Source organism: Protopterus annectens, chromosome 2.part1 (assembly GCF_019279795.1).
Source record: "Protopterus annectens isolate FY-2018-M chromosome 2.part1, PAN1.0, whole genome shotgun sequence".
Lineage (NCBI taxonomy): Eukaryota > Metazoa > Chordata > Ceratodontiformes > Protopteridae > Protopterus > Protopterus annectens.
This window is the reverse complement of record NC_056729.1, coordinates 642477701-642491778: the sequence shown is the minus strand read 5'-3', so window position 1 is coordinate 642491778 and position 14078 is coordinate 642477701. Positions and strand designations below refer to the sequence as shown.

At 45.2% G+C, this 14078-nt stretch overlaps 1 protein-coding gene across 2 annotated transcripts in view; it reads right to left on the bottom strand.

Moving 5' to 3' along the window:
- Nucleotides 1-11261: 11261 nt before the first annotated feature.
- The window catches only part of FDFT1 (farnesyl-diphosphate farnesyltransferase 1), a 387885-nt gene continuing 385068 nt past the window's right edge, over nt 11262-14078 (bottom strand). For both annotated transcript variants that reach the window (XM_044062382.1, XM_044062381.1), the window contains exon 9: nt 11262-12639. In XM_044062382.1, coding sequence (XP_043918317.1) covers nt 12424-12639 — 216 coding nt within the window. In that variant the 3' untranslated portion in view covers nt 11262-12423. The remainder of the gene's footprint in view (nt 12640-14078) is intronic.

Genomic DNA, 14078 nt, shown 5'->3' with positions numbered 1-14078 from the left:
GGGTCAGCTCCGGAACCATGGTGAAATCCAGTGGAACTGAAGAAGTGGGAACCGAAAGAGGCACTGGTGCAGAGTGCTTCAATGCCTGCAAGGAGGTCAAAGGAGGAGAATATGTTGGAGTCCGTGGAGAAGGACTCCCAACTCCAGATGGGAGGGGCATTCTGGAAGGTGTTGGAAGCCCTGTGGCTGTCAGCATCTGATCCACAAGATGCACCACATCCAATTCTGAGAGGCTCCTGGTAGATCTTTTAGTTATGTACTTACCATAACTTTAGATGTATGGGATCCATCTCGCCTACATTCTGTACTGATGGGTTCGGAGCCGATCCTCGGCTCCGACTCGGCACGCTATACTATAGAACAAAGTCTCTTATTGGCTGAGCTATCCCACATCCCAGGATGCACCACCACTGCTTCCCCAGATCTTGTTTGTCCGCATACATGCACACACACACATAGACTGTTGATATAATATTGACAGGTGTTTCAAGATGAAACAGCTGAACTCGAACTGTCCGGTCTCTTCTGATCTCCAAGGCAGGGGGAAGGAGGGTGGGTTATTAGGAATGTAGGCGAGATGGATCCCATACATCTAAAGTTATGGTAAGTACATAACTAAAAGATGTAATGTGATCCTATCTCGCCTACATTCTGTACTGATGGGACAGCGTCCCTAGCACCTGATTCCTGGGTGGCTCACTGGAAAACACTTCTGAGAACTGTGGAACCAAAGGAAGCTCGCCCCCAAGATGCCACGTCCAATTTGTAATGAGAAATGAAGGTGTGAGGAGAAGACCACGTAGCCACAGCACAAATGTCACTAAAGGCAAGCTTAAAATGAAAAGCTGCCGAAGTAGCCATAGCCCTGGTAGAATAAGCTTTCACTGTAGTTGTAAGCTGTTTATTAGAAATGAAGTAAGTATGACTGATACAGTCTCCGATCCACTTGGCAATAGTGACTTTCGTGACGGCTTTGCCCAATTTATTGTCCGAAAAGGACACAAACAACTGATCTGTTTTCCGTGTTTGGTGCGTCCTACCCAAATAGAAGCGCAATTGTCTGTGAACATCCAAGGTGTGAAAGATGTATTCCGGTCTGAGTACTTTGGGAAGAAAACTGAAGTTCCAATGACTGTTGCAGACAAAAACTAGAACAAACCTTAGGAACAAAGGATGGATTCGTTCTGAGGGATACTCTATCCTTGTGAAAAACCAGGTATGCTGGTTTGACACATAGGGCTTGAAGTTCTGAAACTCTTCTGGCTGATGTAATTGCAACTAATAAAGCAGTCTTCCAAGAAAGAAATTTCAAGTCACAAGTTGCTGCCGGTTCAAAGGGGGAAGAGGTCAAAGCAGCTAACACCACATTAAGGTCCCACGGTGGAGCGGGATGAGATATCGAGGGCCGTAACAGCCCAGCACCTTTCATGAAGGCTTTACACAACTTGTTGCTCATCAAAGGTGGTTCTATGCTCTCATGAAAATTGGAAATAGCTGCCAATTGAACCTTAATGGTAGAGACCGAAGAACCTTGATTGAACAGAGAAGCTAAAAACTTCAGAACCTCTGACACCGGGACAGTTATGGGATCTAATCCCTGGAGTTGGGCCCAAATAGCAAATCTCTTCCATTTGCTGTTATACATTTTCTTAGTAGAAGTCTTGTGGGCTGAGGACAAGATATGTATGACTTCCGGGTCCAAAGCATGGTTCCTGACTATGGTCGGAAGAGGAGGAGCCAAGCTGTTAACTTCAACGAGTGGAGGGACTGATGAAGCTGTCCCGACTTGATGGGTCAAGAGATCCGGAACTTGGTCCAGGAACCATGGACCGTCCAGTGCATATTTCCGAAGAAAGGGAAACCAGACTTGACGAGGCCAGTATGGGGCAACTAAAATCATTTTGCTCTCCAAACGAATCGCCTTCTGGATCACCTTGGGAAGATGGGGAACCGGTGGAAAGGCGTACAGCAGGCCGGTGGGCCAAGCTTGGACTAGGGCGTCCTTGGGAATCTCCCCCGGAACTGGGGTGAGAGAGAAGAACTGTTGGCATTTCGTGTTGAGGGGGGTTGCGAAAAGGTCGCAACAAGGAGTTCCCCATCTTCTGAAAATCTGAGTTGCCACTCTGTCGTTCAGAGACCACTCATGAGGGGAGAGAATAGTTCTGCTCAGTCTGTCGGCTATCACACTGGATCTCCCTGGAATGTGTGTTGCTACCAGAAAACGTTTGGTTGCAATCGCCCGATCCCATACTTTCATGGCCTCTCTGCAAAGGGGGTAGGATCTGGTCCCTCCCTGCTTGTTCAGGTACCAGACTACTGACATGTTGTCGGACTGAATGGCAATCATGCCCGGGGGGAGGTAATCGTGTAGTGCTTGCAGGGATAGCAGCACCGCCCTCATTTCTAGTATGTTGATGTGGAGGAGACTCCCGTCGGAATGCCACTTGCCTTGGACTGACCTGCCCAGGTAATGTCCCCCCCACCCCGTCTGGGAGGCATCCGTAGTCAATGTGGCCACTGGAGGTGGTGGACCGAAGGGTAGCCCCTGATCCAGGTTGGAGGAAAGAAGCCACCAACGAAGGTCCTGTTTGCACAGGAGCCACTGGAGAATCCTCATATGTAGCCTTGCCAAGGGGACTAGGAGAACGGTGGCTGACATGGAACCTAACAGTTGTAGGACCATCCTGGCTGGGGCTCGGCGTTTGAGGAGCAAGGCTCGAACTTGAGACTGTAATGTTTCTATCCTCTCTGTAGGAAGATAGACACGCATTTGCTTTGAGTCTATGTCTACTCCGATAAACCGTATGCGCTGAGAAGGCAGCAACACAGACTTTGCCCAATTGAAGTTGATTCCTAGGGAGTTGCCTAGAGATATAGTGGCTGCTAGGTTTTGTAAAAGTAGACGCCTGGAGGTGGCAGTTAGGAGCCAGTCGTCTAGGTATGAAAACACCTGGAATCCTAGACTTCTCAGGTGAGCAGTCACCACCGCCAAACATTTGGTGAACACCCTGGGGGCTGTGGTGAGACCAAAGGGCAGTGCACGGAACTGGAAATGACTGTCTCCCAGGCTGAAGCGCAAGTGTCTCCTGGACGCCTGATCTATCAGGATGTGATAATAGGCATCTTTGAGATCTATGGAGCACATCCAAACACCTTTCTCCAGCAGCGGGAGAATGGATTGTAAGGTGACCATCCGGAACTTGGACTTTTTGACTGAGCGATTTAGCTTGCTGAGATCCAAAATGGGCCTCAAGTCCCCGGTCTTTTTTGGCACCAAAAAGAATCTTGAGTAAGTCCCTAATCCGGTCTGGCCTGCGGGGACCGGTTGGATGACTCCTTTTTGAAGCAGCTTTGAGATTTCGGTGGCTGCAAGATCCCACTGACTGGGTGGCGGGTCCGGGATTTTTTGGGATGGAGAGGGGGGGTTGAGAAAAAGGGATGGTGTAACCTCCGGCGATAATTCGGAGCACCCATCGGTCCTGAGTGATACTCTCCCAGGCCTTTAGGTGCTTCGAAAAATGACCCCCGACTGGCTCCGGAGCTGCACAGTCGGGCAATCCTTCAGGGATGCTGGAAGGTTGAGGAGCCACGAAAGGACTCATGGTCTCCAGTGTTGCGGGGGCCTCCGCCACCTCTGGGACGGCGTCTTCCTGAAAAATTTCCCCCTCCTCTGCCTCTAGAAGGGGGATCGCCCTGCTGTGAGGAGTAAGTCTTTTGAGATTTACGGAACCACATTTTCCCCCCTCTTCTAGCCTTGGGATAAGGCCTGAAGGGAGTGGAAAACCGTGCCCCTACGGCAGTCAAAGTCTTACCCTCTTGTTCACAGCAAGTCAAGGTGTCCTTTACCTTGGGTCCAAACAGAGAGGACCCATCGAAGGGAGCGTCAGCAAAGGAAGACTTGAAGGCTTCCGCAAAATGACACAGGCGAAGCCAGGCTTGTCTCCGTAGAGCAACACCTGTTCCCGCCGCTCTACTCGCCCCCTCAGCTGCATACGAAATGAGCCTCATGGACGAGTTCGATAACGATAAGGTAGCCAGCTGAGAACTAACCGTCTGGGCCAACTGCTCAGGTAGGTTACCAGACAGGGTATCTGAAAGTTCCTTGACCAGATCCCTCTGAAGTCTGGTGAAGTGCGTCAGATAATTCAGAGACCTTAAAGTAAAGGTTGCTGAAGTAAGGGTGCGCTTTCCGTACCGATCCATGCTCCTGGACTCTTTATTAGGAGGATGGATGGACGTTGAAGCCTCTGCCACATCTTGTTGGGTAGCAGATGCCACCACCAGGGCATCTACAGCCACACCTTTAGAGAGAAAATCCTTTTCGGGGGGGGCTGACAGAAATTTATTGGGGTGAGCTGGCACCGGTTCCACAGAATCCGGGTGCTCCCACGCCCTTCGAGAGATCAAATCCAGAAGCTCATCGAAGGGCGGAGACACCCAGGAGGCGGAGGGGCTGAGCCCCAAGGCCTTGAGGAATACCGACTCCTCAGCGGAAGGGGGTTTGGACTGCCAGTCGCCTCATTGCTTCAGGATTTCCAAAATGTCCGCAAAGGAGACATCATCCGAGGACGACTTGGGGGACCCCTCCGCATCATCGAGGTCGGTGTCTGAGGTGAGAGACTCATCAGGGGAGTCGACGTGCTTCCTCTTGCACTGTCTCTTCCTTGGAGGTTCCTCCGAAGACGCTTCGGAGGGACCTTCAGGAAGGGGGAAAACCCCGATGGGGGTGACCTCAGGCCCCAGGGCTCCGCTGTCTTGAGACAGGGGGACTACAAAGGAACCAGTCTCCATGCCAAGGGAAGGTGCCGGTGAGACGGTGGAGGTGGCCAAAGAAGATTTGGCCAAAGCACTCCTCATGGCCCTGAAGACGGGCCCCCCAGAGTCCTGGGAAGGTCCAACCCCCGAGGCCACAACAGTAGACGGCACTCCCGCAGCCGACGCACTGAGAGGGAGGCTCGGAACCGAAAACATCGGTCCCGAAGCGTCACACCCGGGGCCGACTGAGGAGGTCCGTGTACCGAACTCCGACCCGAAGGGCGGGGTTGGAGTAAGGGTCGGAGCCGACCCGAAAACCTCCACCGGCTCCACCAGCACCGACTCCAACAGTGCCGAGGCTGTTGGAGGAGGAACCAAGACAACAGGGTGGGCAATCGGCTCCGGAGCCGAAACCAACTTTTGGAAGACTGGAGACTGAAACAGCCTTTGAAGTACCCTGTCTATGTCCGAATCCGACATTCTCGAAGACAGAGAGGAGATCGAACGAGTTCGAGTCGACTTCTCCACCGGTTCCGAAGGACTGGGGGACCAGCTCCGAATCATCTCGATAAATATCGGTGCCGAGGGAGACTCCACAACCATTGCAATTTCCCTCGGAGCCGAAGTGGACATCGGCGCCGAAGGGGAAGAGCCTGAGCGGGCAACTCTCATCGGCTCCGGAAGACAGTGGAGCCGATGAAGGTGACCCACCTCTCGAAGCTCTAGCCGTCGGCTCCGAAGCCAGAGGAGTCGAGGCTGGAGGCATCGAGGCAGACCGTTCCGCCCTCGGCTCCGAAGTCCATGGAGCCGATGGAGAAGCCTGCCCAGATTTCTTTGTGGCCAGTTCCGACGGGCTGGTCGGAGCCGACTATTTCTTTTTCTTCGAAGGTGAAGAGGAAGAAGATAAAGCCTCCTCAAAAGAAGGTGTAATAAGCCCTTTTAAAATCAATTTGTTTTTCCTCTCTTGGAGGACCCGGGAGGAAAAAGCGTGACAAACGCTGCATGACTCCTGAAGATGTTTAGGGCCTAAAGAATACACACACAAAGAGTGATCGTCCGTTATGGACATTTTGTAACTGCATTTAGAGCATTTTTTGAACCCAGATGGTCTGTGCTCTTTCGACATGTTGGTACACAATCACTACCACAGAAAAGAAACTTCAGTTACAATTTTTCTAAAGAAAATGTGAATTAGGGCAAGACCCCTCTAACAGAAACGGGATACTTGACCAACTAGGCAACAATACTACCACAAGACTCACACTAAGTAGTTCAATCACGCGCGAGGGCAAGGCCCCTCTAACTTAAACGGGATCCTTTCCCTCAAATTAAAGAGGAATTTTACCACAAAAATTAACTCAAACTTAGTCACACAACAACGATAGCTGTTAAAACAGCTTTTGGGTCGATTAATCAAACATTCCTGACAGAAATTTTTTAAAGAAATAAGCACTTAGCTCAGCCAAGTCCGAGACCACGTCTTTGCTGTAAAGCGGCAAACGAGATCTGGGGAAGCAGTGGTGGTGCATCCTGGGATGTGGGATAGCTCAGCCAATAAGAGACTTCGTTCTATAGTATAGTGTGCCGAGTCGGAGCCGAGGATCGGCTCCGAACCCATCAGTACAGAATGTAGGCAAGATAGGATCACATTACATCTGGTTGATATCCCCGACAGAGAATCAGGCCGTTCCAAAAAAGGGCTATACTGCTGCCCAAAGAAAAGATCCACCATGGGTGGTTATCGGGTCCAAGCAGGTTGTCCTATCGGCACTGTGGTCTCAAGACCAGTAACATGTCTGGGGTGGGAGAAGTGTCTGGTGCTGGATTAATTATTGTTGGTGCCAAACAGGGTGGAACAGAAACTGAGGGCACAGACGGTGCCATAGAAATTGTCGGTGCCATGGTCAAAATTATTGAAGACGACACAGAAGTGGAAACATACAGCTTCGGTACAGAAGATGGCACTTTGCAGGGCGGTTGAGCCCCTGGAGCCAAAGTGGTTGGTGCCAATTTTGTGTATTTTTTGTTTAGGCTCAGACTTCCTATCACCAGGGGGTGAGGAAGGAACAGAGCAAGATCTCTGTGCTCTCTCTTTGGACGGATGAGCCCTCCGACCTAGAAATAGCCTCTGAGAAATGTGTTTTTAAAAGGCCCTTAAGTATCAATTTGTTTTTCCTCTCGTTTAGGGTACAACAGCTGAACCTTTTAGATATGTCACAAGGAGGTTGAACAGATAGGTGTGGGGCACACAGACAATATACACAAGAAACATGGGTGTCGGAATTAGGCATTGTGTGACCACATTGGTCACACTGCTTAAAACCTGTTGTCCCTTTTTTCTCTGACATGGCGGAAAACAAGCTGAGTCAATAGCTTAACAAGAAAAGCAGTACCAATATAAACTCTATAGCAAAGTGATAGAAAATGTTTTTTTTTTTTTTTTTTTTTTTTTTTAAAGCAGGAAAAAATACCAACAATGGTATGATGACTACCTCAGAGGTCGGGAGAAGAAATTAGAGGGAGAGAGGGAAGGCCTACCAACGATGGTAGCAAGATTACAGAGTTGGTAAGAAGAAAGTTTCTCAGAAAAAAGGATAAAAAATTAACTACCAACAAGAGAAGGACTTACGATAAATAATTAATGCAAGTCTGTGGAAAAAAAGGTTTTCAAAGTAATAATTCGTATAGTACTTAGCTGAGAGCTGGCTTGACACATCTTGATGGCTAAGTGGCAAATGAGATCTGAGGTAACAGGGAGAGAGGGCACTATGGGTAAAGCTTAGTTCGAGAATTATTTGGCTGGCATGAGCTTGTTATAAGACCGACTCTGTACCGAGGACAGAACTGACACCCATCAGAAAGGAATGAATGAAGATTAACAACATCAGATCAATCATTCTCCAACCATTAGTATCTAAACAGCTAATCTTCAGAATTTCATAAGTTAGATTTAAAAACACCACTATTAGCATCGCTGCCTTAAAGTGCTTGGTTGCCCAATTTAGTTCTCAGCTGAGGTGCCTTCTCCACAGTGTGCGTTTGTCCTTTCAGTGTCTGAATGGGTTTCTGACAGGACAACTCACATGCCAATGGCATGCAGATATAGACATGTATGCGGTGAGCACATCAGTTCATATATACGTATTCTGGAATGACCTGGTGACTTCTCTATGACTGGTTCTACGCCTTAAACTTGAAGCTTGTCAAAAAAAACTCTGGCTCTCGTCACCCTCAGCAAGATTTAAAAAAAAAAATGGTATGAAGAAATAGTAACTAAATGAAAATGGTGCTCCACAGTAAATGCAACTGAATGCAGCTCTGGTACAAGACAATTCTTCGACGCTTTTCATGCTGTTTGCCTTATCGCTGACTTTTAAATGTAAAAACAGCGCATTAAATTTTCCATGCATTATGGTTTTGAAGAACACATGCTAACAGGGTACTGGTTGATTTCAGTTTGTAATTTCTTTCACATGTGCATTTATTTGTAACCTTTTCTTATCAGCAATAAGCTATTTTAGGAAGTATTAAAATTCTTAATTCTATGCATTGTACATAAAAACAAGTAAAACTAATGTTAAGAATCCAACAAAGCATGTTACACAAAGCAGTACAGCAAAACACACCAAATCAAGTATCAACAAATAAACAAAAGCATTAAATTGATTTAGTTCTCCTTAAGTGGAATTATTGCCCCTGCTAGAAGTAAAATACATCCATCTAAAAAGTGGTATGTCAGGTTTGTTGCTAGTTACAGAGGTCAGAGAAAGATATAGAAAATATATGGAAAAAAAAGTCCTGCATCTAGACACCTCAGTTAGGCCTTCAGAATTGCCTGAAGCTACTCATCCGGTGTCTTGAGCTATTCAACTCTAACACACGGTCTCAGATGCTTCTTTATTCAAGTAAGACCTAACAGCATGCAGGGCTCGGAAGCAGAGAGCAAGAATCACAAATACACAGTTGGCTGCAACTGACATCCAGCACTGGTCCCACAGCATAGGAATGATATTGCATATCCAAGTTCCAGTCAACAGCCTGACTGCCAAGGTTCTGTACCACTGCAGGTGAGCCAAATTCCCATCAGAAAACCCAAGACAGAACACAATGGAGTACTCAAGGTGGGATAACAACAGGGCATGAACCATCACTCTGCAGACAAAGGTCCAATGTTGGAATATAACATTTGATCTGCATAGTATTTACTAGATGGAAGTAAGATGTTTTCACAATGGTCTTTCAAAGTCAGCCTATCACCAAGAACAAGGTCCAGATCATGAACATGGCGCAAATTCCATGCATAACTAATACACGAAACAGAGGAACTTAAGATGGATAGACTACTAGTGGAATGTTCTAGCACAGCTTTACTCTTATCTAGGTTGAGTTTTAAATGACTATGGATTATCCACTCAAAGATGGAATCCAGTTTTCTAGAAGTGAAAAATCCTGCGCACACTCTGGAGAGGAGGGGAACAGCTGAAGCATTTGGTTGGTCAACAGCATCTCTTCATGCAGTGATCTCCTTAAGTTGCAGCATATATACAGGGGAAAAACAAGGACAACAAAATCAAGCCCTGAGGTACATCACAATCCAGAAGGTAGCAGCCTAATAAATCTCAATATAACACCACTTGCTGTATCCCAAAGGGTAGAAGGTAAATCACTTTACGGCAGTACATGCAGGTCATTTTCAAGAGTTTGATGAAGATCACATGACTCATCATATTAAAAGCCAATCATAAATCAAACACAGCAAATATGGAATATTGCTAATCTCTCATTACTAGAAAGTTATTCACAACTGTAATGAGGGTGGTCTCCATGCTGCGCTTAGACCTAAAACCAAACTAATAAGGATCTAGTAAGTAGTGTGATATCCAATATGTGCTTAGACCATATTCTCTACCATCTTTAATGTTCAAGACTGCTAATATTCTGGAGAATTATTGCCCAATCAGACACTTTCATGAAGACTGAATAATCAAAGCCTCTTTTACTATAGTTGGAAAAACCCTAGTCCTCAATGAGGAATAAACCATTTATATGGACCGAACTGAAATGAGTTCTCAACAGCATTCCAGATCCAGGATCTAATGCAAGACTGCTCAGCTGTACAGCTGAATTGACTTTTTTTAAAGATGCTCCATCAGCTAAGTCTGAATCACCCAAACTGATGGCTAACCAAACTCAAAGTACATACCAAGGGGAAACAATTATCTGACTATGGTAATCTTGTTTGCAAACAGTTATATGCCTTTCTTATAATCGTTTGAAGAAAAATACTCTCAGTGGTCAGGGAGGCTGTAAAACTTGCCGACCCCCTGGAGGAGTATAGCAGGATGATTAGATGAGGTAGAGATCTCTTCTGACACAAGAATGCCCTTTTCTGGAGAACTCTGTCTAATATAAAGCATGGTGTTCACCAGTAAGAAGACAGTCGGAACAAATCTGCAAATCCAACCTCCACCTGTGCCTTCATAATGACCTCATCTCAAGCTCAAACTATGGTTTGTCCAAAATGATGGCTCTACGGCATACACTAGCCAGGGCTACCAGGTCAGGTGCACTGGCAATGGCACAAATAAGAGAGAGAGTACCAATGCATCTGAACCATCTGCACTGATCTCTTCAGGGCACTGTCAAAGACTTGGCAAGATATCTGAATTCACAAGCCTGAAATTCCTACGCATCCATACTAGGGAAATGAGACTAAGGAAGGCCAAGCCTGAAACTCCGCAAACATATCTCTGATCTCAAGACCAAGCTGGAAGGCTAAGTCCAAAGAATGTCCAGATTTGTAGGTTGAAGCAGAAAATACCTGGGTGAGCCAGGAATCAGATCAGGAAGGCCCAATCACAGTCTTGCAAGTATTACTGACCCAGGCACTAAAATTCCCCACTGTAAGCCATAGTAGGTTTGTGTATTAGGTCAATAAGGAGATCTGAGACTGCTTGGAGAAATGTTCCAATGTATTCTGGTGGACTATACACAAAGAAAGAATCTGCAACTGGCTCCTGTCCCATGATGTATTTAAGAGATGTTAGATCATCCAGAATAGCAAACAGCCACTCATTCAACTAACCAGGTTTGCTTAACAAAGGTAAACTGTACAGAATAAGATGGACAAAATACCAGACTTGTTCAAGAGATGGATCCGGAGTTACATAATACAAGCCAAGACAATGCATTAGGAGGACAAGTCCTGCTCTGTGGCTGGAGGTTGCAGCCATAGCACTGCCACAATACAGACAGGACCTCAATTCGCTGTGGCATTTCACCCATTTATGCAATGGTCTCCTACACAGAAGGCAAGCTGCTTATTATCAAATGAAACTAGTCAACGTAAGGCATACTGTACAAACAGTGGAAATAATCTATGTAAGCAAAAATACTGTCAGTGTGTGACTTTTTTTGTATTAATTTCAAACATAACATTCAACATTCTCAAACTGTACAAAATGTCAGGAAAACAAGGTTAGAGTAACAGTCGTACAAAAGCAAAGTTTATTTCAAAGACTTTAATTATAATTATCTAAAAATACATCATTGAGCAGGACTTGCTAAAATGGACAAAAAAAGTCTCACAACTGCAGATGAAATCTCTGCAACAAATTACAGAAAATAAAGCGCAAAACAAGATCACTTAAGTCAATGCTTTACAGTCTAGCCCCTCCCCCCTGAGCCTTAATAATGCTGCGTTACTGCTAAAATAAAATTTAGCTGAAAGCAGTGATCTTTTACTGGATATCTTTAAGTAAACAAAACCACATCAGCTGTAATACAATTAAATGCAAAGAATGTATTAGGAATATTTAGCAGTTAAGTTTATCTGGAAACAAGAAAGATCTTACAGATTTCTAAACAAAGAATATCCAGTGTATCATAACCGAGTTGGCAGGGCCCAAAAGTAAAAAGTTGCAGTGAACATCATTATTTCACTCAGGATTAAATCCCATCATAAACCCTATGGTAGCAATCTGATTCCATTTCATAAACCCTATGGTAGCAATCCGATTCCATTTCAGTCTTTGAAATGTAGTATATGTCATCTGTGCCAAAATGTAATTTGCAATTTATGATTAATTCACAATATAATGCTTCTTTGGATTCAGAGCACTTCAAAAGCAAAATGACTGTTCAGAAAATGGTAAGTGTTGTGTTTACAGACACTGCTACAACATATAGAACTGGTCAGTGGCTGTGTGAGCAGACATATTTCAGTGGGAAAATTAAGAACAGAACCCCAACACTTTAGGATGAAAGGGTGCCACGACTGCTTGCAGTGGCAATTTAACACAGGCTAAATGGAAGCCAACACTAAATGAAGTGGATACTTGAAGTCAGGTACACAAACTGACAGCAGCATTGTCTCTACCAAGGACCCCAGACTGTGTGAATTTTCAAAACCGGCCCTCACAGATCTTGAGATGGGCTGAAGCTGTCCAAAGCAGATTCTTATGAACAGGAACTCAGAGCATTCTTTGTTAACAACTAATAAACAGGCAGTATGATTTGTCTTTAGGACTGATCATACTGCAGGAACTAGTTGTAGAAATGAGAATCACATACAAACCAGTCTCCTGAAATACGTGGTGAACACTGCCATCCAGCTTGCATTCTGGATCCATAGCTGTCCTTTCTGAAAAGCTTTAACAATAACTGGTTTCAGAGACCTTTGATGTACTCATCTGAAGGCTGGGAGAGGGTACTTAAGTATTGCCAACTCAGGGCCACAAGTAGCATGGCACAAGAAAGGTAGACGGGGGAGAGATATGCCCGCGACACAAAGGGGCTGTTGGTCAAAGTCAGTCTGCTGATGTTTCCTGTAATCTCCTGTATGTGGGTAGTAGATGGATCTGACATGGGAATCCTCAGTTGAATCTGAAAAATAAATAAGTTTCAAAGATATGCAACTACACACTGCTAGCAACTTAACAAATAAACTTCTTTCTATTCCCAAAGACAATCACTCATGCATATACAACAAAAGAAAAGTACAAGCTTAGAAGAAGCAGCAGTTCTAAAACAGTAAATACTTGGGGATAGATTCTTACACAATATGCAATGCAAAGACTTGTACTGTGCAGTAGCAAGTCCAGACTAATTCTAGTGATATCTCGAGGGAAAGTACAGTTTAACAGTAGATTATTTTCACTGTTGCAGTATAAATCACCTATGGGATCTCCTGCCAAGGACATCCCAACATCTGGCCAGTGTGCCAAAGCCTTTACATCCTCCCTGCATTGTACGTCAACTGTATGCTCCCCGCCCAGGTGTAGGGCATAAAGGTAATGTACTTATGCTAAATATTCAGAACTGAAGTGCCCAGGAGAACTAGAGTATCCCCAGGAAAAAGGAGACCATGCACTTCCAGGAAGAAAGAGAAACAAAACAGAATGTTGGTAAAGACCTCCTAGCCAGCAAAGTGTTCCTAACAAAAAAAAGATAAATATGGGGCCAAGAGGGAGGGTTGAATACTGCAACAGTGAAAAGAAGGACAACTACTGTTATGGTAATATTTTACACAACTGTACTATGTCCTTCCATATCCCTGTTGCAATATTTATCACCAATGGGAAAGTACCAAAGCTACAGTAAAGGATAACTGCAGGAAGGCACAGAGAATCCCTCCACAAACCCGTGAAGGATAGCCCTGGCATATCTTGCCCTAGCCCTGGGAATGACATCCATCTTGTAAAGTTTAGTAAAAGTGTGGACAGAGGACCAAGTAGCAGACTCGAGGATGGATCCAGTACTTAAACCTTTGAAAAAAAATCTCCAGAAGAGGCTTCTGCCCTTGTAGAAGGATCTCAAAATGAAGAGAATGCTGTTTACCATGAGAAGAATAGCAAACGGAAATGGCTCTAGAAGTCCAAGAGGAAATGATCAAACCCAATGTCTTGAAATGAAAAGAAACGTTGCTCAGATCTGTGAATATCTCGAATAATACCAGAGTTGTCTATGCAGATCCAATGAATGAAAAACCTTCTCATTAGCAGAATGCAAAAGAAGGGAAAAAGGAAGGAAGCTGGATAGACTGATTAAGAGGCAACTAGCTGACCAGCTTGGGCATTAAAAAAAAAAGGTTTACTAAGCAGAGACACCCTGTCCCTATGACAAATCAAAAAGGGATGAGATACCATCACAGCCTGAAGCTCAGACACTCTCCTGGCTGAAGTAAGGACAACTAATAAAACAGTCTTCCAGGTACAGTGTTGCAAAGAAGAATAAGCAGGCTCAAAAGGAGCCTCAGTCAACTTTTCAAGGACAAAGTTAAGGTACCAACAGGGAGGAATAGGTTTTCTTGGGGGAGGGGTGAT